The 24,936-nt window shown below is 38.7% G+C and overlaps 1 protein-coding gene across 1 annotated transcript in view; it reads right to left on the bottom strand.

The window, feature by feature from the left end:
* Positions 1-582: 582 nt before the first annotated feature.
* The window catches only part of LOC115437842 (C-myc promoter-binding protein-like), a 48,245-nt gene continuing 23,891 nt past the window's right edge, over positions 583-24,936 (bottom strand). The window contains exons 2-3 of the mRNA XM_030161199.1: positions 10,005-10,336; positions 583-833 (exon numbers count right to left, since the gene is read on the bottom strand). Of these exons, the coding sequence (XP_030017059.1) occupies positions 10,011-10,316 (306 nt within the window). The 5' untranslated portion in view covers positions 10,317-10,336 and the 3' untranslated portion in view covers positions 583-833; positions 10,005-10,010. The remainder of the gene's footprint in view (positions 834-10,004; positions 10,337-24,936) is intronic.

The raw sequence follows: 24,936 nt of genomic DNA, 5'->3' as shown, positions 1-24,936 counted from the left end.
TTTGACAGATGATGTGAGGTTTAATAGATGATGTGACACTATTTAATAGATGATGTGATGCTGTTTAATAGATGATGTGACGTTGTTTAATAGATGATGTGACGTGTTTGACAGATGTGATGCTGTTTGACAAATAATGTGACATGTAATAGATGATGTGACGTTTAATATATGATGTGATGCTGTTGGCAAATGATGTGAGCTGTTTGACAGATGATGTGACATTGTTTATAGATGATGTGATGTTCAATATATGATGTGACACTGTTTAATAGATGATGTGACGTTGTTTAATAGATAATGTGAAGCTGACAGATGATGTGACGATGTTTGACAAATGATGTGACACTTTTTGACAGAAGATGTGATGTTTAAAAGATGATGTGACATTGTTTGACAGATGATATGACGCTGTTTGACAAATGATGTGACACTATTTGACAGATGATGTGACGCTGTTTGACAGATGATGTGACACTGTTTGACAGATGATGTGATGTTTGTTTGAGAGATGATGTGACACTGTTGACAGATGATGTGACGCTGTGTGACAGGTGTGAAGTTTTTCCATGGATGTGAGTCTCACCATGCTGCTGTTGAGGTTCTTCTCCACTTTACAGAAGGTGTGTGGAGGTGTCTCTCCTTTGCTCGGGATGATGATGCAGATGTCGGTCACGGCCAGAGCAGCGTGCGGTTGGCTCTCTGGCGCCCGGCGGTATGTGACGTAGATCCTCTGGGACGAGTTGCCGCTGATGTTGGCAGGACGTCCTGAGGGCGTGGTCTGTATGAGGTGACAGCCCTGCTTCAGACGCTCCTTCCACTCATACAGAACTCTGAAAGACAGGCAAAAAAACTGCAGTTAGTGACAAAATTTGTACATTTGCTATGGTTTAATTCAAGCACTAAAAACTTTCACATAATTTAGACTCATTACACATAAAGTGAAATATTTCAAAGCCGTTTTGATGGTTGTAGCACATGAAAACTCAAATTCAAATCTCAAAATATAAGAATATTTCAGAAGATGAGACATATGTTCATTTATGAACTCAGGACTTGGTCAGAGTTCCTTTTGTTCAAATTACTGTATAAATGGACATGAAGGTGATCAGTCTGTGGACCTGCTGAGGTGTTATGGAAGCCCAGGTTAATTTGATAATGGCCTTCAGCTCATGTGGATTAGTGGGTCTAGTGTCTCTCATCCTCTTGACAAGACCACATACATTCTCTATTGGGTTCATGTGAGTAGAGTTGGATGGACCATCAACTCATCTGTACGCTGGTGGTTGTTGATGCTCTGATTTCAGCCTCAGTCCACACTTTGTGAAGCTCCACCAAGTTCTTGAATCATCTGTTCTTGGAAATCTCCTCCAGGCTGTGGCCATCATTGTTATTTGTCCACCTTTTCCTTCCAGTCGAGTACAAATCTGTTTCGATCCAGACTCTGAACATCCAGCCCATTCAGCTGTGATCTTGTGAGGCTTATCCTCATTAAAAGTTAGTTGTCTTCACCATGACTGTGGGAGTGTAAACTCAAGCACATAGAGATTCCTGGTATTTAAGATGCAGAAATAGTTATTTACTTAAACTTGAAATGAAACATTTTTAATCCCCTGCAAAGGTTGAAGAAATTTTCTAAAATATGTGTAAACAGACAAATACAACAATAAAACATACAACATAACCAGTTGTGTTGGATGTTGATCTACTGTACTGTAGCTCTACATCTATAAAGCAGTATGGTTTAATATTTACTCCAATAAGGTCATCTCAGTGTTACTTATAAATGTTAAATTTTTCCATTTTTTGTTTAAAGTGTTGTCTCTGTGTCTTTGGATTGTTCACATCAGGCCAAATCCTGATGAAAACCTTAGTCAAATAAGGACTTTTATCTTCTTTCATTACAACATCTGCAGTGTTTCCAACATAAATCATCATGCAGGCATTTAGAATGTCATAACCCAAAATGAATTAAATAGTTACATGATCACGTTAGCACTGCAGTGTTATTTTTGTACAGTTCCAAAATATGTAGTTCGTCAGTCTTCATAGTCCCACATAGAGTGAATTAACCCACTTTTTAGGTATAAAGAAGCAGGTTAAATGAAATAATCTGATATTTTTACATGTACTTTTTCTGTTTTTTTTTTTTAGTTGTGGGCTGTAATTATCGAAACTGAAACATAAAACCTTTTATTTTATATGTAATGAGTGTAGATTATGTTTATTTTTGACTTCCACATGTACACACACTTCCCATTAGTGTGTGTAAAGTGCAGTTGTGTGATTTGTGGCGCTGAAGCTGCTGATCCGGTGTGAGCAGAGTGTCGGTGTCAGTGCCTGATAAGCAGAGCGGTGTGCAGAGTCAGACACCACTATCGGCCTCTCAGCCCTGTCACCGCTGCCTCTGCCAGCCGGAGGTGTGAAAGCCCTGAACAAACACCGCCGAGGTCCGTTGGCTCAAAAGACTCGACCGAGGAGTCAAACAGATCTGCACAACGTTTCACCTTTCTGCTGCAAATCCACAGTGAGCAACAGCTGCGAGACAGGGCGACTGCTGACTGAACCACTACACTAAACCTTTTAGAAAAGACATCAGAAGGATCCACCGAAACCAATACTCAGCCCTCTCACTGGAAAGAGCAGCAGTGACAACAAGCAAGGCAGAGATTTATTATGTAGAGAGCAGAGTGTTAATGACGACAGCATTACATCGACTGTTCATTACTGTACTGAGTCAAATCAGTAACATATAGCTGAATGGACGAGTACTAATGCTGTTTGTGATTTTTAGACACAGCAATGGTAATAATAGTCCAACAGGAATAAGGCAATACCAGACTGATCTTCACATATCATCACCTTGAAGATACAACTGACAAATTTGCTAAAAACTAAATATTATTAACTAGGGATGCAATTATCAATTAATCCATTAATCATTAGTTGGTTGACCTCATCGATTGATTAACGATTAATTGATACGTGGCGATTTTCCTGAGAACCTGAATTTCTTCGATAGGGTCTATAAGAATAAAAGCTAAATATTGTTTATATACTTCATGAAAAAAAGCATGTCATTTTCCTTAATGACTGATTTATTGAACCATTGGATACAGTACAGACAATGACATTTATGGAGTAAAACTACAGAAATTCAACAGAGAAATTCAATAAAATACATGGATCTGAAGAGGGGCAGTTTAGAAGAAATGGGCATTTCTGACTTTGCATCACTACCTGACACGATGCAGCGAGATTTCAGCGGTGATAACGTAACCCTAACCCAGTGGTTCCCAACCTTTTTGGCTCGTGACCCCATTTTAATATCACACATTTCTGGTGACCCCAGGCATTCAAAACGGAGACATTTTTTTTGCTAAAATAAATTTGTTTTGATCATGTAATAGTTTGCTCTACTATGTTGCAAATAAACATTAATTTTAGATGACATTTAGTCTGTATAACATATATTATTATGGACGGAGGCAGAAAAGCCAGGTGTAGATTACTGCACAAAGTGAGAATTTGATTTTCCTTGGTCAGGATATGAACAGTCAGTTCAGCTTGGATTTACAAGGCTGAAAATTAATACTGAACAAACAAGACCTCAAACTATGAATTATGAGAGAGCTGCAGCATCTGAAACCGACCACAATGAACATTTGACAGATAAACAGAACCACAGTGCTTCAGTTTCAGACTCACAGTTTGTCATGTCTTTTATGGATTTGGATCATCTCTCTCACTCACCATATATTTTTTATTAGTAGGTTTCTATTTTTTTTTTTATCAATTACTAGAAATTTCAGGTGACCCCAAGGTTGAAAAACACTGCCCTAACCCATGATCCAGTTCGATGACCAGTTATCCCAGCCGTGGCGTCACAGCGCGGACAAACCGGCAGCCTTCAGACAGGTGTGGACAGAGTGACTCCCCCCGTTAATCAACTTCAGCGACGAAGCCGAGTTTGGGCAGTGACGCCCCTTACTGTCGACACCACAAATCCCGTTGTGGAAAAGGGCAATTAATCGACAGTTAATAATTTAATCGAGCAAATTCTTATCGACAATTAATTGATAGCCGATTGTTTACATCCCTATTGTTAACTTTATTAGAGACTGGATAAGTGGAAAAGTCTGGACAATCTCATTAAACACCTAATTCAGAGTCGTTAATCAATAAATATCCTTACATCATAGGCTATTCTGCAGTTCTCATTTAACAGCAGAAAACAACCAAACATGTGTTCTGAAGTCACAATGACCTTTGGCTGAAAACACAATCCTTCATCCTTGAGCCACCTAAGTGAACATTAGTAGATGAAATGTCAAGAAACTCCCTCCGGGCGTTAAGGAAATATTTTCTTCCTGAGAATGGATGGATGCAAGGTTAAAGAAGCTTGATCTTTCACCTCTGGTTACCATCAGTTCATCTTTGCACCTACAAGGATATTTGTGTCAAGTTTAATGAAATTCTGTCAAACTGTTCATGGGGAGCTGCAAAAATTAGACCAAGAACAACTCCAGCAACCAGGTGATTATTTTAGGTGTGGTTTTGTTGTTTGGTTGTAATTTTCCCTCAGAGTCAACAGTTCCTCCTGAGAAGCCCGAGATAAATTACATAGAAATAACTTAATCTCCTACAAACATGTTAAAAACCTGTAATTTACAGAAGGAGCTACATGCTTCACAAATTGTACAGAAATAGGCTTAAAACCAGATTGAAAACTGCACAAGTTATACACAGACGATAACCCAGCCAAGTTTAGATAGAGAAGCTAAAATTGAGAGGAACACATTTAAAGGAAAGTTCGGGTGATAAAGATAGGCTGAAAAACATTTCTACATCCACATCTCAGCTTTGAGGAAAACACATGAAAGTTATTACTACAAGAAAACAATCACTGTTATCATTTCATTTTTTCCACAAAGTTCTCAAAATAATAGAAACTGTCAAACAGAACTGAACAGCTCACATACAGGAGGGAAAACTGAACTGTCAAGAAAAATAATGACTTAGGTACTCATTGAGCTGCTGGAGATCGTAAACATTCAACCATAATTCCTGATTTTATCACTGTCACTGTTTCTGTTTAGTACGTGGATGATCAACTCAAAGCCAACGTGCGGTAAATTTAATTTATTGCAGTCAATGGTGCAGAACTCATTATCAGAGTGAAAAGACAACTTTGGTTTGATTCGTTAGTGTCTGTCAGCAGCTGTGTCTCTAGGGAAATAAAAGGTCCAATCACCTTATTACAGTTACTCAGACACTTCTTCATCTTCTATTTAAAGGCAGACAGTTTCCAGCTGTAACATCCAAAAGTTTGGACTGTGTCATTAAAATGAACTACGACTCAGTTAAATCAGGACTTCTTTCACCTTGGTTTTACTACTGGAACTGTTGGGTAGAACAACCCATAGAGCAGGGATTAAAGCAAAAATTTTTCATCTGACTGAAAATTTTCTTCTGGTCAATATCATTGGCCACTATTAAAAATGATGCACTACAATACTACTATAGCGTACACGTTTATATAGTCAAATTTGGCAATACTGTAAAACACACTGAATGGGAGAGTGTACAGGTGTAGAAGATTAGTAACATGGATAGAAAAAATGTCATGAGTGGTATTGGTGGAGGGTCTGGGGGTCCTCCCCCAGAAAATTTTTAAAGCTTCAGGTCAATTTTGGTGCTCTCTGGTTAGTTTTAAAGGGTATGAAAACCTTTGAAGCAAGTGAGAATACTTAGAAGAAAACCTTACTGCAAAAAATGAGTGAAAAACTTTTTATTTAACAATTTAGGAACTCCTAAAACATAACTCCAACTCCAACAGCACATGAATTTTGGGGAAAATGTCTGTGTAAATGTAACCCTAACCAACTAATCTTTTATTTTTTCTGCTTTTTGGCACTGAAACCAAAAGTTCCAAGCTTGGTCATTCCGGATCTATTTTTACATCTATTTTTCACGCATCTCTCAATAGTTACCACTTCAGCACCTTCCTCTACAAACGTGTCCATGATGTCGTATATGCTAGCCAAAATAATCTGTACGTCGTCAGACCTGCGTCCACAACCCCCTCCCACCAATATAGAGACGATTTCTCACTCGTGCGACTATTTCTGGGATCGGGCCAGATGTGCCTCTAATCGTGTGTCGTGCTTCGTGCAGTGTACATGGGGTAAAGAGAAGCGATTAGCACCCCACGACCACCTCACGACCAGCAATCGTGTGTTCGCAAGGAAAACGGAGCTGTTTGAAATCCTGCTCGCTCCTCGTGAGTGTATCGTACTGTCAAAGCAGTGCCACGAGCCGATGTGCCTCAAATTCTCACACTGTGCATGCGCGAACACAGATGCGTACAGTAGCGTACAAGCTAACAGTAGCTGGCTGTTGTCCTAGTGCAGTTTAGCTTTTGCAGCTTACCTCTAGTTCCTGCTGTAGGATGACAGCCCATACTGTCCACGTCTGGCCAACCAATACCTGCACCAAACACATCGTTGTCTTTTCTTCTTTTTTGATTCCCCGCAGATAATGGCACATATTACCAAAGCAGCTCGTTGGTTTTTGTTTAGCACTACCATTTCGTGGCTCATGCCAATACACAATCGTCTATATGCACTTTTACGGATTCCTTGGTATTTTAACGTTGTATTTCCGGATACAACACTCGAACGTGTGGTGTGTCCTGTGGTGTATGGTCCTACAGTGTGAGCAGTCAGGTCGCATACGAGCGTCGGTCCGTGCAGTGTGAGAACAGGAATCGTGAGCCTGACTGTACGACTGATTCGCACAGTTTGAGATGGAGCTTAAGGCTGCGGCGCGCACAGCCGCACGCACGGGAAGGGCACATACACACAAACACACACACTAGTCATATACCGGCAAGGGGAGATAAGCTATGAACCCAAACATGAAGGTACATGTAGATCAGTTCTGTCTTCTTCCCTTTTCGCTGTGGTTCTTTCATAATGAAAGCTACTTGTTAGCACTAAACTAAAGTTAGCGTCTGGAGGCTGAACTTCGGTAAAGCTGAACTTGTCCATGTGTTTCTGAGGCACAGAATGAGCAGCGTTTCCTTCCAAAGATAAATAGTCATCAATCTCTCCTCCCGACATAAAAATAAAGAAGTCATCTTATTATCATCACTGTTAAACCTATCAGCCCCCTGTGCGTGGCGTGCCTGTGTTAAACACCTGCAGACCCAGGACAGCAGACCCAGGACAGCATCGCGGTGCTGACTGGACTCCGCGAAACACGTGGGGAAGTTACTTCAATATGACTTTTTTCCCCCTTCAATTTTTCCATTTGACGGAAATCCGTCGTGGTGACGGAGAACTTTAATCCCTGCCATAGAGGACCAGATTAGTTTTAAAGCCGTTCTATATACAGGGTTCATACACAATTTTCAAGGTCAAATTCAAGCACTTTTTAAGCACTTTTAAGGGTCATTTTCAAATTTTTCCAGCACATCACCTCATTGGTAAAATCCATATCTACAGGAATACATATACTCATGGTTATTTTTTTCACTTTTTATCACAGTGATGTCCATTGTATTATGCTATAAACATCCAAAATTATGTTTCATAATAGCAAATAGTTTAGAAATTACAAGAACACAAAGTTTTATCCAAATAATGAAACCACTTGGCGTTTTTCAGACACACTTGCACTGAGCAAAAGGAGTTGACCTGAGAATACCCGCTAGTTCTCTTTTTTGACATCAAGTTTTATTTTTACACCCACCAAGGAACAGCGAAGGTTATGTTTTCATCAGGGTTTATTTGTTTGTTTGTCTGTCTGTTAACAAGATAACTCAAAAAGTTATGGACAGATTTGGATGAAATTTTCAGGAAATGTTGATACTGGTACAAGGAATGATTAAATTTTGGTGGTGATCGGGGGGGGGGGGCTGATCAGCCTTTGTGGAGGGCTGCGCTTTCCAAGTGCTTTTCTACTTCAAACTGTATCACCTCTCTGTAAGTAGCTTTGGTCTGAGTTCATATTAAAAATCAATAAATAGATAAATCACATCACAGTTTTATAGTTTCAAGCACTTAAACTAAAATTCAAGCACTTTTCAGACCTTGAAAACACAACATTGAAATTAAAGCATTTTCAAGGATTTCAAGCACCCGTATGAACCCTGTATATAGTATCCATTTTCCAAACTCTGACCACTAGGGGTCAGTCTGGCACCAGAACACACTTAGAACCAAAACCACCAACGAATCAACCCAATGTATCCACAGACTGGATCAGCCACTGAATAAAGTATATCTCATCGTTTAAACACATCTGTATTATGGTATCAGCAAGTTTTGTTCTTCAAACTAAAACACAGATTCTTATTTTAACAGTTGCTCAAAATAACACTGTCTCTTATCATCTTCACGTGCTGCATCAGCTGATAGTTTACATTATAGCTCTGTTAGCTTAGCTCTGTTTTTAGACTGAAAACAGCCACAGTAAAACCACTTATCACCTGTTTTCTGTTGGGTTTGTGTTGTCAGTAGCTGAAGTAAAGATCTGTTTGAATCCAACAAACAAGGTCAGAGCTCTCACAGTTTAGTCTGAACCATGGATCAACACACAGCAACTTAGCAATGATAATAACATCCCATAATAACTTCATACCTTCATAAGCCTCAGAATCAAACTCATCCGTGTAGCAGAAACACTGACATTTAACCATCAAACTCCATTCTTTACATTTACAGCTGAGTCCAGTGGAAACAACAACAGCATTTCAGCTTTTATCACTGACTCACTTTCACCCATGATATAAGTTGTTTCTTCATGGTTCTCACACCATTTTGTCACTTTCTGATGCTTTGAGCCCTGTGGCATTAGTTTTCATCACCATGGGAGACCGGCAGATTCACTCACCACTCCCTCTAGTGGTCACGTAAATCACTCGGTCCCTCACTGGAAATGAATTCACTTCATATCTGTACAATCCAATACACTGCCATCTTTACATTCTGATGAAAACTTTAGGTGATTTTTCACATATGCGATAATGGTAAACTTTATTTTGAACATATATAGATATATATAAAATCTAATAAAATATAAAGGCGAACAAAAGGTAAAAAGAAATTACAAATTTAAATGGAACACGACAGAATTTTGAAGGCAATACGTTAACCAAAAAAAACTGTCACACAATGTACAACTATTTCATTGTGGCTCTTTAACAACACTTTATGTCCGAAGCTGAGCTTACATTGTCCTACCCCAGTTTTATATGACTTGGCTAATTAGCTAATGTGTACAGTCCATAAAAAAGAATGGGTCAGTTAGCAAACTATTGAACAAATTATAACATACCATCAATAACTATTATTGTACTCCCGTCTCTGGATTAGAGCTGCACAATATATTGTTTGAGCATCGTCATCAGAAAGTACATGTGCATAATAGTCACATCACAGATTCTGCAATGGAGGTAAATGAACTCAACATGTTCTGATCTAATTCAACCTGGGTACCTGACACACACTGCGCAGTGATCTACCAATCACAATCGTTCTTAATCAGTTTGCCAAAGCAGACCACACCCCTGCACATGGAATGAGTCGCTGGAAACAACATTGAAAAATGAGCAATGAACAAGAGAAAATCACCAAAAACAAAGACTTGGTGCCAAAAAGAAAAGCAACGTCAGTTATCTGGAATTATTTCAGCTACAAGAAGGATGAAACTGAAACACGTGTTCTGTGTCGACAGTTTCTTGCACCTGTTGGCACAACGAGAGGAAACACAACTAATATGTTTGACCATTTACATCGGCACCACACAGCTATTATATCCTCCTAAGTATTTTTTCATATCGCAATATATTTCGCAATGTCACTTTTTTCCAATATCGTGCATCCCTACTCTGGATATATGTATATATGTAAGTATGAATCCTCAATAAAGACCTTTAATACTTCTGCAGATCAATCAAACAACATTGAAAACAGCTGGATCTAGACTCTGGTACTCACCCCAGGTCAGTCAGCGGTGGTTTGTCTCGACCCTCGTCTGTAGCAGAGGAAGATCTGCGGCGCCATGAGGCCGCCGTTGTTCAGGTCAGCTGACAGGCCGGTGGGCGTGGTCTCGATGCAGGTGAATCCGGGCGGTACCTCTTCACCCAGCGAGCGGATCACCACGGCAACATCCGTGATGGGAGCCTTGGGCCGGGCCGTCTTGTGGCAGACGTCGTCGAAGTGGATCTCCTGGTCCAACGGCTTGGACGGATCCGTCAGACCAGCCACCACAAAGTAGTCGGCTACACGAGGGCCTTTGTCCTCCATCATCTCCCATCCCCCCTGAACACCTACAAAGTCACAGAGGACAGAAGGGAGAGAGACACAGAGATGTGAAGAGAGAGAGAGAGAGAGAGAGAGAGAGAGAGAGAGAGGAGGGAGGCAGATTAATTTTCATGGTGGTAGCAGGTACAGATGGTTCCGGCGCCCTTGCTTTGGCAGTAAAATAAAAAATCTGACAGTCATAAATCTGTGTGAGGAAGGCCAGAAGAGGACAAATGAGAGGAGAGGCTTCAGTTAGGACTCCGACAGCTGTTTACGGTTCACACCCAGAGCCCGGTGGTCGACTGGAGGTTCAAGGACGAGCCGACACAACATGTGGCTCCTAAAAACGCTGAATACCACCAGTTATTCTAAAATCTAAGTCATTCCAGCAATGCCTGGCTGACTGCAGAAGGCCTGAGTCTGCATTTTAACAAGGCTGGGCACAGTTTTTCTTCACACTTGACTTTTTGTCTCAATTACAGGTCTGTCTCACGTAAAAACCAACTGGATATTAAGAAACACATTACGCAGGGCGATAAAAGCCAAACGGTATAATCCATAATCTATCTAAAGAGGGGCATGTCCCGACTGCAAACCACCACATTAGGGAGACATTACAGCCAACTGTAAAAGTAATAATGACGACAAAGCCTTTTCATTAAGAAGTCCCTGATTTGTTGTTATTACTTGGAAATCTTCTGGATCAGGATCATCTCCACTGAATAACAGACCACTAAGCAGTTAAAATGTAAATGAATATGCTGTTAATGTACCTGTTTGCATGTTATGTAAACTATTAATACCCCCATTACATTCTTAAAACGGTCAGAGTATAATATACATCTACAAACGTGTTGGTGTCCATGTGATTGTTAATGTTATGGTAGTTGTGTTTCTGGGGGCTTTTGGTTGTGCATCTTTACTGTAACCTGAACAAACGTCAGATGATTGTTGTGAACAGACAAGAGGCCAAAAGACACAAACAGCAATAAAAACCCAAACCGAGACCAGTACACTGAGTGTGGACCTGTACACATGTCCAAATAGTGAAAACTGAATATCCACGAGATACATGTCTGAATGAGAAAATGAAACTACTACTACTACTACTACAAACAGTGACAACGGCTGTGGATTAATTTAGCAACTGTCAAGTGCCTTGACATTAACATAGCAGTTGTTAACTTTAGTTAAACCTAACTTTAATTACTGGATTAATGAGTCTCAAATGGCTGGTGAAAGGTCCCTAAAGACATGTGGATCTGGTCCTAGATCTATTACTGTATATAGATTAAAAATCCTGGGACAGAATCATGTACACAAAGTTATATAATAACCATTTCACTTATAATGATCAGTCGACAGTGTTTTCATACCCAAGGCTGATGCTGCTACACTCTGAAGTTATTTTATCTGCAAGAAAATTTACATAAAATTACACCCACATTCTCATGAAGTAAACTGATGTTCCCTTAAGTATTGTTTCAATGGGTTGAAAAGTCAGAAAAAAGATGGTTTTGCAGTTTTAAACAAAGAACATTGCATATCTGCAGCCGGACAATCAGGCCATAAACGCAAGTAACAAAGACTGTCACAGTTAAAATTCTAATTCTGAGATACTGTGAATTTCTTATTAAAACATGTACGTAGGAACATAACAGTGTACTGAAATAGATCAACAAACCACCACTGCGACAGTTCAGAGTAAATGGACCAGATTATCCTGAATAAAACTGAGTCTCAGGCTGACAGACCCATGACAGATTTATTAGAATCCTCTCTTGATATTGATCAGCTTGGAGAGATCATTCACTCAGTGTGGTTTCTACTGTATTTATGTCTTTATGTCACTGCCAACCTGATTTAAGACTCAAAGGAGTTTCTTTTAGATGTTTTATTAACAACAAAATACTGTTGAAACAAAGGTTCCCAAGCCATTTTTTCTTATGTTCATTTTCTTGCCTTCATTCATTCACTCATTCATTTAAAACTGTTGGTCTGTGATAAAACCTTGGTGTAGTTTCTTGACGTGACTGACAAGAGTGACGCTACATGACGCAAACCAGATGTTTTCCATGTCGTCTATGTCACCTGCAACCAATAATAACTGTCATTCATTTTCCATTTACCCTGAGGACTCCCATTACAACAGGCCTACATTTCTTTGTTGTTTTTGCAAAAAGTGTCAGAAAATGTCTTTTTTGCCAATTCCTTTGGACTGTTTTTCAGGAAGAACTTAACTTTCAATACGCAGCCATTAATTATCATTATTATATGTAATAAATACTTAAAACAATGTGTTACAGCAAAAAGTAAAACAAAAAACTGACTTGAATTGTTTAACATATCTATTATGCAAAACAACAGTTAATGTTCAGAATGAAACTTTATGAGACTGTAGAAATAAACTTCCAACTATTTTACATCTGCTCAAACATTTTAGTTTGTGTGGATCATTTGTGTCCATGTTCTTCTTATTATTTTTACTCCTTTCTAGTCATGTTTACCCTGTGTGATAGTCTGTGTTCACTTTCTGTCTAGTTGTAGACAGAGCCCCTCATTTCACTGACAAAAACATCCATCATCTGATTCAAACACAGACACTGCATCTGTATATGCACTGGATAGATCTGCATAGATTTACATATATCTATACATAAATATACATATTTATATAATATTTACAGCTAAAATACAACTATCAATGAACTGCAGGGTGTTTGCTCTTTATCCAAATAAAATCTCCAGACTTTTTCAAAACTGCTGTTTTTACCCCCGAGACCTTGACTTTCTGTACTTGAATACTGGCGTTCCTACTTTTTGCGTTGAGATTGTACCTGTCGTGTGTAGTAGAAAAGTTCATTTTAATAAATGTATGAATGCAGAGTTTGCAATAAATTATGTTTTACTGACAGAAACATTTTCAAAACACATGAAAATCACAAAAGTGCATGGATATCACACAAACAAGTTTCACTAGAATCATTCTAGTACTGCCCAGATAGTGAAATCATATCAAGTGTTTTTATTTGCTTTCCTCATGTATTTCTTATCTTACAAGATTATATGCCTTTGAGCATACACTAAAATTCGACTATGAGAGGAACTTTTTTCCACTTTCACACTAAATTCCAGACTTGGACAAAGACCAAAGACCTGTACAATCACCCTGGAACTATACAAACTGGAAAATACACATAAAATGGTGAGGAAAAAAGGTGAAAAAACCCCCAGCAAAACGTAACAAAAACACGGCAAAACACACTAGTAGAACACTCCAAAACAGCATTATCACTATTATATACAATTAGTCACAAGAATTCACCTCTAAAACACAGCTAAAAGTAATAAAAATCTTCCAGCTTTCTCTCAGTGACTGTACTGTGCTGCTCTCAGCTCTGCCCACTTCCACTCCTCCCCCTCAGCCAATGCAGACCTCTGCCCGAACATGTAATATGGGTCTATCCGTACTAATCTGCATTACATTTTGGTGTCCCCGTTACACGGTAACATGTATTTTGTGCATGTTACAGCGTAATGGGGACACTAAAATGTAATGCAGATTGGTACGGATAGACCCATATAGCAATAAAAAGCTCCGAACTAGAGGATGACTGATATGGGTTTTTCTAAGGCTGATCACCGATTTTAAAAAATTTGGTCAGCCTATGGTCGATATCTACAGACGATATTTAAGGCCAATATTTAAGCCTTTTTTTCAAAGCACATTGACCATAAAATACAATTGAAACATTCAGATAGTTAAGATTTTTGTGCAGCAATATACATGAAATTATTAATACACATACACATAGTACTCTTAACATTTGTTGAACTTCAAGTGCTGCCCACACAGGTGCCTGATCAAATATCTTACAACATTTTTAATACTGATCAAATATCGGCTTTCAAAAAAAAAATTATGGCCGATGGCCAATATTAAAAAAAGTCAATATATACTGGCCGGCCGATATATGGTCTATCCCTACTCTGAACCCCGGCTGTTTGAAGCCATTTGAATTTTGCCAATATTGAGAACAGTTCAGGAGTTACGGTAAACTGAATGCCATAAAACATCATCAGAGACGCACATTTTCCTAAAAGGGTTAATTTTTCAGTGAACTGTTTAGTCTCTATGAAATGTAGAATAATACCTTTAAATACAAACAGCAGCTCAATATTTGATGCTTAGACTTTTCATTGCAGTTTAAACATAACAGAAATGTGGATAAATGTGATAAGGGACGGGTTTGAACGTCTTCTAAGTTCATCTCAGTTTTCGGACTCGTCTTTCACACCCATCTCTGCAGACAGCGGGTGTGGTGGTGGTGGTGGTGTTGGAATCTCAGTTTGCCTCGGTGACCAGATTCATCAGTCCACCTCCTGACACTCTCTGATACAAATGTGTCTCTGAGGGTTAAAGGAAACTCTGTCCTCGCCAACTCTGCGACTCCTCTGCTGCTCAGTCATGCACAACAGATACAACAGGACGGCTTTGAGACAGATGAAGTCAGGACCTGGAAGTGCTTGTACCTGCTGTGCAGGTACACAAACTGATGTAAAGACAACACACACCACTGTTCGGCCTTAACCAGATGGATGTATGTATGGAAACTGACGGATGGGTGGATGGACATGTGAACATTAAGAGTCAACTTCAGCAAAAAAACTGCCTCAGATTTTTGGCTCATTACATCCAGATTCTGTAATCCAAGAGTTTCTCCTCAATTTCCTCCTGAATAATTAAAGTGGACAAGGTCTGCCATTCCAAACATATGCAGTAATAGGGTGTGTGGATGGAGGTTTTAATTAGCAGGGTGTGTTAGCCAGGCTTAATGTGTTGGCTCAGAAGAAACAGGAAGAGCGCTGCCAACACTGAAAAAAATCCAGCTGCCATCACGGATGTAAATCACCACGGGCACCATTTATACTTTCCACTGATACTAATGATTATCATTATAAATGTTAAATCATCATTCTGCTTTTTGGTAAAAGCTGCAGTTATTTGCAGCTTGAAATTATTTAGTATTTGTTATTTAAAAGAAGCACAAAATAAAAATGATGTAGAGGATGCAACAAGATGAAAGTCATGTAAAAGAAAGAAGAAGACGAATAAAGAGGAAGATGTCATGAATAATTCAGACGATTGTCTTCACCAGCGGCTGGAGTGGATGAATCACATCACTACGATGCAAGAAAAAATGCCCAAGTGTTTGAGCGCTCATAAATATCTGAGTTTCACTTTCACAGACAACATCAGCTCAATAATCAGTCCTCTGATCCATCCTTGGACACTTTTCCTGAGAGTGGATCCCGTGTGTCCCAGTCCACCTCTGAATGCGTCCAGAGAGACGGGATCTGAAGGAGCCTGCAATGCATCCTGGGAGTGTTCACACCTGGGTTTACAGCTGAACATATGTGATGGGATTTACTGAAATGAACATGGTCTGTATTGTGTTCAGGTAATAAGACTCATGGTGAGGACTTTTATATAAACAGCCATTTCATTATTCTGTTGTCTTTGTCCTCGTCCATATGTACAAGAGTGTTATCGATTTATTGTTGAAATCATGTTGTCTCTGCGACGAGAGGTGGCAATATGCAGTTTTTCAGCTTGTTAGAATAGAATAGAATAGAATAGAATAGAATAGAATAGAATAGAATTTACTTTATTACAGAGCAAGTTACAGAACAATGAAAATCAGTTGAGCAGCTCTATTTCGTTTTAGCACCAAACACTTAAGGTGCAAAAAGACTGTATAAAAATATCACTATATAAAAACTGTATAAAAATATCACTATATAAAGATTGTACAAAAATATTACTATACTCCGGGGGCTGTGGCGCCTTCTCTCACTGAGGTCCGCTCCTTTCTGGTGGGTGGGGGTCCCAGTTGGCCCTCTCCCACTGGTTGGGATGCGGCGCTGGTGCCTGGTTGCCGGGGTCGGCGGCTGCCTCCTGGTGCGGACGGCTCCCTGAGACAGCGCCTCCTCTTTTACTTTTACTTTTATATTTTTGTTCTGGTCTACCCGTGCTCAGCCAGTCTTCTTAAGTATGTGTGAGCTTGTGGGTTTGCATGTATATGTGTGTGTGTGCGTGTGTGTGTATGTGTGTGTGCGGGTGAGTGGGTGGGTGTGGGTGGGTGTGGGTGGGGGGGCGGTACTGATTTTTAAACTGATATCTAAAGCACTTTGTGCTACAGTTTTTAATGTATGAAAAGTGCTATATAAATAAAGATTATTATTATTATTATTATTATTATTATTATATAAAGACTGTATAAAAAGACTGTACAAAAATGTCACTATATAACGACTGTATAAAAAGACTGTATAAAAAAATCACTACATAAAGATTGCATAAAAACACTGTACAAAAATATCACTATATAAAGACTGTACAAAAATATCACACAAATTGTACCAAAAAATATTGACAATATGTAAAACTACATATAAATACTAAAATATACAAAAAGCCAACTCTATACTATAGATGGAAAAAGTATGTACAACATATAATTGATATATAAAGGTAATCTGTATTATAAAAGCCAAGTGGCCTCTGTGTGTGTATGTGTGTCTCGAGATTCACACTAGATCTGTACAGAGCTGACTGCTGCAGTTTGTCATACTTATGTATTTTTAGTCAAGGAACAGACTAGTGAAAACAGCAAGTTGATAGGGCCATTTTTTGGGAGATATTAGTAATTTTGGAATACAGTAGCCTTACAATCTTGTTGCTATACCCAGAATGCTTTGGCAGTGACTACTGGACAAATGCGGTACAGCATGGATGAATACACAACAGCATATAAACTACCACATCTAGAACCTGTGGATCCACACAGGTCAACGCACTAGAAAAGGATATATTCAAGGTAAAATTGAAAACAATGTGCGTTAGTCGTATAAGTATCGGGCCATTTCCAGTTGACCTATGACGTCACAGACCACAGCAATATTCAATGGCAAGCTAGCAAGTTAACAACCCAGATGCTGCTCAACTTCTGTGTCAGGATTTGGGTCAGAACACCTGGACCCATTCCAGTCCAACTGGTCTGTTTACATGCAGGAGTAGATGTAACTTCGTAAATGTAACATAAACCCACTCTATGTGAACTAGATCTGCATTTAATGACCAAACAGATTCCCAAGTTCCAAACTCATCAAAGACATGAGTAGAGTTTTAGGATTTTACAAGGCACCATTAACTAGAAGTTGATTTGTTTGACTGAATCTCACATTTTTCATCAAAATTCATGACATGAACAGACAAATTCAAGCTGTGTTGATGAGAAAAACACAACAACACAGTAACACCCAGCAAATCTGAGAAAATGCTAAATAGGACTAAGCCATATCTGTTCTCACTTTCAAGCTGCTTTTAGGTCTAAAGACGTCTGCTGTTTTGAATTTTATACACAACATTTACAGGCATTAAGGTGTTTATTTACACGACTGCAGCTAAAGCCTTCTATTTGCAGTGACACAGAGCCAGACCAAACAAAATGGGATTGTTTCTTCCTCTGGTTCCAGATATTGACAGATGGTGAGAAAATGCTGCTTCACTCTGTTCTGGCTCTTACACTCACATTACAAACACATCTCATCACTTCTTCACCAGTGTCATCTGGTGAGACCTGATAAGGACTGACGTGGATCCAGGTCGGTGTTTTTCAGTCGCTGGTTCATCATCATATCCTTGTATCAGCGTTAATAGAACTGGTTCAATAACTGGTTCAGCTGAGGCGCTCTGGGAAGGACACATCTGCACATGTGCACCTGAGTCCAGCATCGCAGATGGACTTCAGCTTCCTGTCCAACACACTGAGCAGACCCACAAACGTCCCCAGACTCACACATTACAACAAACAGGATGTGGGACGCTCACTTCCCTCCCACTAATGTTTACATGGGAGATTAAAGAGAGTAAAACTGCAAGAAATCATCTACTCATCAGTTAGAAATAGGGATGCAAATTATTGATTAATCCATTAATCATTAGTTGATTAACCTTATTGATCGATTAATGATTAATTGATAAGCAGTGATTTTCCTGAGAACCTGAATTTTTCTTTCAATAGGGTCTATAAGAATAAAAGCTAAATATTATTTATATATTTCATGAAAAAAGCATGTCATATTCCTTAATGACTGATTTATTGAACCATTGGATACAGTACAGACAATGACATTTATGGAGTAGAACTAAAGACATTCAACAGAGAAATTCAATAAAATAAATGGATCTTAAGAGGGGCAGTTTAGAAGAAATGGGCATTTCTGACTTTTTGAAGCCTAGTTTGGGCAGAGGCGCCCCTACTATCGACACCACAAATTCCACCGTGGCAAAGGGCAGATAACCGACAATTAATAATTTAATCGCGCAAATTTGTATCGACAGTTATTACATAGTCAATTAATTGTTTCCATCCCTAGTTGAAAATAACAGGCAACTGATTCTGATACCCAGTCCACACTAGAGTAGATATTTCACAAAATGGTCATGTTATCTGGTTATTCTGTGACAAAGGAAGCAGATAAAAGATCCAGATGTTGAATATACATTTGATATGTTTGCTGGAATTCTCAATAATTGGCCCAAAGAGGAGTCAGTGCAAATAAATGAGGAGTTATTCAGCTGAAGAAACTAAATAAATTAATCAGAGAGACAGAGAAAAATGTAGGTGTGGTCCAATCAGCAATTTAGTATATTCTGAAAAAGAGTCCACAACTGAGCTCAGCAACAACAAAAAGCCTGTGTAGAAGCCAATAACATAATGACTGATATCATAATAAATTTGCTATTTTTAAAATGTAATAGGCCAATAACGTGGTAAGTGGCCAGTAACGTAATAAAAGTCCTGAACTGATACTGTAATAACTTTTGGCCAATAATGTAATAACTTATCGGTCGTTACTACGTTATTGGCTTGAAAGAGCCAAGGACGACAACTAAAGTGGAAAAGAGGAGGAAGAAGAACCCCTGTCCAACATCCATCCAATTCAGAACACACCTGAGGAGGTCGACGAGTCACTGTCAAGGTCTACGATCAATAGACACCTTCATGAATGTAAATACATAAGATTAACAACAAGGTCCAAACCACTGGGAAAACTCAACAACAGGAAGGACACATTAGAATCTGACAGAAAACATCTAAAAGAGCCTGATCAGGTCTGGACAAAAGATGAACTGGTACCAGAATGATAGAGAAGGAAAGTTTGGTTTATTCGACAGGGAACACGTACAGAAAACTCCAAACACAGACTAGAGATGCTCTGGACCAGATTACAGCATTCTCGCAAATTTCCATCTGTAGTCTCTCTAGCAGACAAGAAGAAAATTAAAATGAAAGAAAAAGAAAAACAACACATTTAAAAGACATCACATACACTCAAGGGAAGAGACAATGCTGGCTTGTTTTTCTTAAAATCAATTTTTTTTTGTCTTGGTAGAGAAATCTCTAAAATTTGCAACACAAACAAATAAAATAAGGAAATACTTCAATGCGAGGAAGAACAGATCAGTTATTTTAAGTGAATTTGCCACTTCTTCAGTTTTACTGGTTTTAGTTTGTTTTCATGAACTATAAGACCCCTGACTGAGACAACAGCTTGTGGACATCTGTAAAATCCACCACCATAAAACAACATCAGATCCCCCAACGTTATTACATAGTTTACATAAAAGGAAATATGATATCATGCAATGAATAATGGAGGCAGGGGTAGAATTGCGGCGGGGTGTCGGCCAGTATCTGGTTACCAGCAGATGACTGGTGCTTTATGGTCCCGAAAGGATTTTGCATGAGAAAAAAGACTCATCGGAGAAAATCCAGGCGTGAGGAATGTTGAGTCTAGTAAATTCAATAAGTTCAGTTAATTCCTCACTGATCTGTAACAGAAATAAAAGAAAGGTGTCATCCTAATTCGTGCTGCGTCACCTCCCGTGGGACGACAGAGACACATGACCGAGGCCAAAGAATGACATTCATTCTGACCATGCTGTCAGCCGCTAAAAATACCACCTGACCCCCACCCCCAACACACATTACATAACAATTATGTACAGTATATGGACGGATCTGTATATGTGGGACAACGCTGAACTGTAATTACCATCAGACTGTGGCCGTTCTCTGCTGCCCTATATTCCACCAACACAAAGGAAACACTTCTGACAGAAGAAAATATGAAATTATAGTTTTCGGAGTCTCCCTTTGTAGTACACCAAATGTGGATGTGGTTGCCTTCCTTGGGATTTCTTCGATCTGACTGAAATACTTCTAAACAGAGATGGTTTGGATTTCCACAACCTGCAGGATTTCATTAACCCTTTTAAGATGATAGGTGTTTCCAGCGCAGACTGATCTCAATAAATAGCGCTGTATGTCACGCCAGTTCTTATGGCATTTGGCGCGCTATACCTACGCATTTTCGACCTTCCACATGTTATTCAACGCCATTTGATCGCGTGTCAATTTACACCAAGAACTCCAGTTCACATAACCCTAACCCAGTGGTTCCAACCTTTTTTTGGCTCATGACTCCATTTCAACATCACAAATTTGTGGCAACCCCAGACATTCAAAACAGAGACTTTTTTTTTTGGCTAAAATTAATTTGTTTTTGATCATGTAATAGTTTGCTATACTGTGTTGCAAATAAACATTAATTTTAGATGACATTTAGTCTATATAATGTATATTATTATGGACAGAGACAGAAAAGCCAGGTGTAGATTACTGCACAAAGTGAGAATTTTATTTTCCTTGGTCAGGATATGTACAGTCAGTCCAGCTTGGATTTACAAGACTGACAATTAATACTGAACAAACAAGAACTCAAACTATGAATTATGAAAGAGCTGCAGCATCTGAAACTGACCACAATGAACATTTGAAAGATAAACAGTACCACAGTGCTTCAATTTCAGACTCACAGTTTGTCTGTTATGGATTGTGATTGTCTCTGTCAACTCGCCATATATTTTTATTGGTAAGTTTTTTTCTTATTTTTATCAATTACTACAAATTTCAGGCGACCCCATTTGCATTCCAGGTGACCGCATGTAGGGTCCCGACCCCAAGGTTGAAAAACACTGATCTTGACAAACAAAAATGCTTGAGCACATGTGAAACAGTTGAAAGTTTATTTCGATAATCTCAGAAAATTTCATTATGCACATTTACAGTTGTTTTTCACAGTAAATAAGATAAAAAAAATTTAAGTCTATTTTTTGTTGAAGCATTTCTTCCATATAATAATGATAATTAATGGTCAGATATTGAAAGTTAAGTTCTTCCTGACGAAAGGTGCTAAAATTGGCAAAAAAGACATTTTCTGACACTTTTCTTGCACAAAAAACAAAGAAATCTAGGTGGCCTGTTCTAATAGGAGTCGTTTTATGTAGTGGAAGCTCGACTGCACCGTTACTGCTGATACTGATTATTATTAATTATATGAAGTACTTTGTCATGTCTCTACTTAAGACTTTCTATGTGAAACGAAGGATACAAAAGTGGAGATCTGCGTAAAGATTATGTACATTTAACTAATGTCACTGAGTTTTATTAACTGCCAATAAAATTTTATCTATCAAGGCTTGGACGAAAGCTCCATCTTTAATGGCTTAGACTTCCATTACTTTCATCCTCTTCACCCTCATCCTCTATAAAAAATATGGAGATTTCAGCTCATTTTATCTGGTTTCGGAGTCGACCAGGTGGATATAAATAAATCTGTTGATCGTGTACAGATGATGTCAGAGAACATACTCTAAAAACTAGTGGTTGTGTTGTATAAGTTGGTTAAATTCATTAAAAATGCTCATTATTGCTAGTTGTTTAACATTTTGTAGAGTTATTTTCTAATTTCTATCATTTCAAATAAAAAAAATGAATTTAAGAAAATGACCCTGTTTGTAAGTTATGACAAAACTTTGTTTCCAGGTCCATTTCTGTCCATTTGTCTATATTCAGTCTACTCTAGTACTGTGTCCCTGAGTCCATAAAATACATCCATTTGTCATTCTGACACTTTCCATGAAGACAAACAGCAGAGGAAATGGGTGAAGCTGATATGTAATGTTATGAGTCTTACACAATTTAGAAAATACCTTGTTTGGAGTTCACTCATTTTAGTGTATTAGCTAACAAACTGCATCTGTCACACCGGATCTTTGTGGATTTCCCTCATTACTTCACATCTTCACACTTAACAGAGAAAAGATTTATGAAAACACACAGCTGAGCATGTGAAGCAATGCACTGCTGTAAACCAACCAGAAAAGTGTCTTAAAAACAGTATTTAAGGCACTGAAGTTTTCAACAGAACATTTTATATGAGGCAGCCATGGCTCAGGAGGTAGAGCAGGTCATCCAATGACCAGAGGGTTGGTGGTTCAAATCCCGTTCTGTCCTAGTCATGTGCTGCTGTTGTTTATAAATATATATATATATATATATATATATATAGTGTATTGATAATTTCTTCCCTTCTACTTTAATTATACTTGCACAGAGCAACTGTATCACAATAATCTCCCCTCTTATAATAAAGTATTCAGATTACTGATTCTGATCCTGATGAATCACCATCTACTGCAGGTAAAACACTGACATTGGATACTGTTGTTGACTGTTTGGACCACAGCTCTGTGACACCAGCTTTAACAACTGGACTGGAATGATCCCCCTAACAGGGAACAACACAACCCAGAACCCCCTGGTGCAGATACACTGAGCTCTGCAGGACTGTGGGGCCCTTCCCTCTGCTCTTACAGCAGTGGAGACCCAGTAACGTGCTTCGAGTTTTATAAAACCCAGTTGGAATCAGCTGTTGTCACGCTGAGAGTTTCACTGTGATTCATGCTTGGGCAGATGATTAAACGCTACACCGCACTACGATGGACACTTTATTAAAACTTCATGGATCCAATACATGGTCCATAATAAACCCTCTTAGAACAGCCATTGCATCAGTGACTGTTTACAGAGGACTTCTACAACTGCGGTTCACATACACAGTAGAGCTATAAAAGTCCAAGGACCAACCAGGCGGTGAACTTCAGTTGGGATCATGTTGTGTGTTGATCTTTTGGACCCTGCAGAGTCCTGTAAACACTGAAACTGTGAAGGTTTTCCACCGAGTTTGTAATCATATTATAGACCAGGGGTGTCAAACGTGGCTTGTGGGCCAAAACCAGCCAGCCAAAGGGATGAATTTGGGATGAATCTGTGAAATGCGAAGATTACACTGAAAATATTAACAATCAAGGGTGTCACATACAGACCAATGTGATCCTAAATAAAATAAAAGCATAATAACCTATAAATAATGACTCCAAATTTTCTTCTTAGTTTAATGTGGAAAAAAATAACATTACACTATGAAAATATTTACATATACAAACTATCCTTTAACAATAAAATGTGAATAACCTGAACAAATATGAACAATCTGAAATGTCTAAAGAAAATTAAGTGCAATTTTTGCCAATATTCTGCCTGTTATTAAATGTTTTGTGTATTTGTAGATCCACTGTGATCTGTAAACTGTGTTAATAAGTTGGCATGTAAAATTGTAGAAACTGTTCTTATTTTAGCTCCAAATTTTAACAATATTATGCCTGATACTAAATGTCTGTGTAACATTGTGTGCAATGGGCATGCAAATGATAAGCTGAGGCTTAATGTTGTTAAAATTGCGTTTATTTTTATGAAAATTTCTTTTTTTTTTTTTCAGGTCTTTTTTGTGAAAGGTTTGTAAATGTAAATATTTTCATAATTTAACAGTTTTAATTGCACCAAAACAAAGAAAAAACTTGTAGTTGTCATCATCTGTAGGTTATTATTTTACTGGTCCGACCCACTGGAGATCAAACTGGGTTGAACCTGAACTAAAATGAGTTTGACAGCCCTGTTCTAGACCGACTCACCAGGCGGTGAGTGTTACATCTCCCTGATTGACGTGGTTACATGAAGTCTTTTTGATCTGATTGAACTGTGATTAGCAGAATACGAGGGTCCCGACAAGCATAGCTACCGATTCAACTGGTGCAAATATATGACTGATTACAGCAACGTGAGGATTAAAACCAGAAAACAAAGCTGTGTTGTGAAATTTACACAGTGCAACAATACATCTGATTTGCAAATTCAGTTGATTTGCTAAAACAGGTGTGAATGTGAAAGCTGCTGAGAAAGCACCAGAGTGTATTACTGCCCCTCTGTTGCACATTCAGGATCATCTGGCATAGATCAGAACTGGATTCCCTCCCATCTGAAGATGCAGAGCTGTGACTCACCCTGGGCCTGACGCACAACAATAAAAGCCTGCATCACAGCTAAAGCGATTTCATCCAAATGTGTTCATTTACTGGCTGCCCTACTTCTCCCAGAAGAATGACCTGGACGACAACCATTTCCCTGGTTTTGAGGAAAACACCCAGAAACACGACAAAACTGATTCCTCCCAATGTAAAAAAAAAAAAGGTCTGAAGTTTTTCTAAGCGGTCACTGGAGTTCTCCACAGAGACTCAGACAATACTTATGTTACAGAGTCAATCATGACGTAGCCTTTATTCAGACTGAAACGTGTCAGTGTTGTTTTGTTTGTA

Source organism: Sphaeramia orbicularis, chromosome 3 (genome assembly GCF_902148855.1).
Source record: "Sphaeramia orbicularis chromosome 3, fSphaOr1.1, whole genome shotgun sequence".
Taxonomy (NCBI): Eukaryota; Metazoa; Chordata; class Actinopteri; order Kurtiformes; family Apogonidae; genus Sphaeramia; species Sphaeramia orbicularis.
This window is presented reverse-complemented; position numbering and strand designations above follow the sequence as displayed.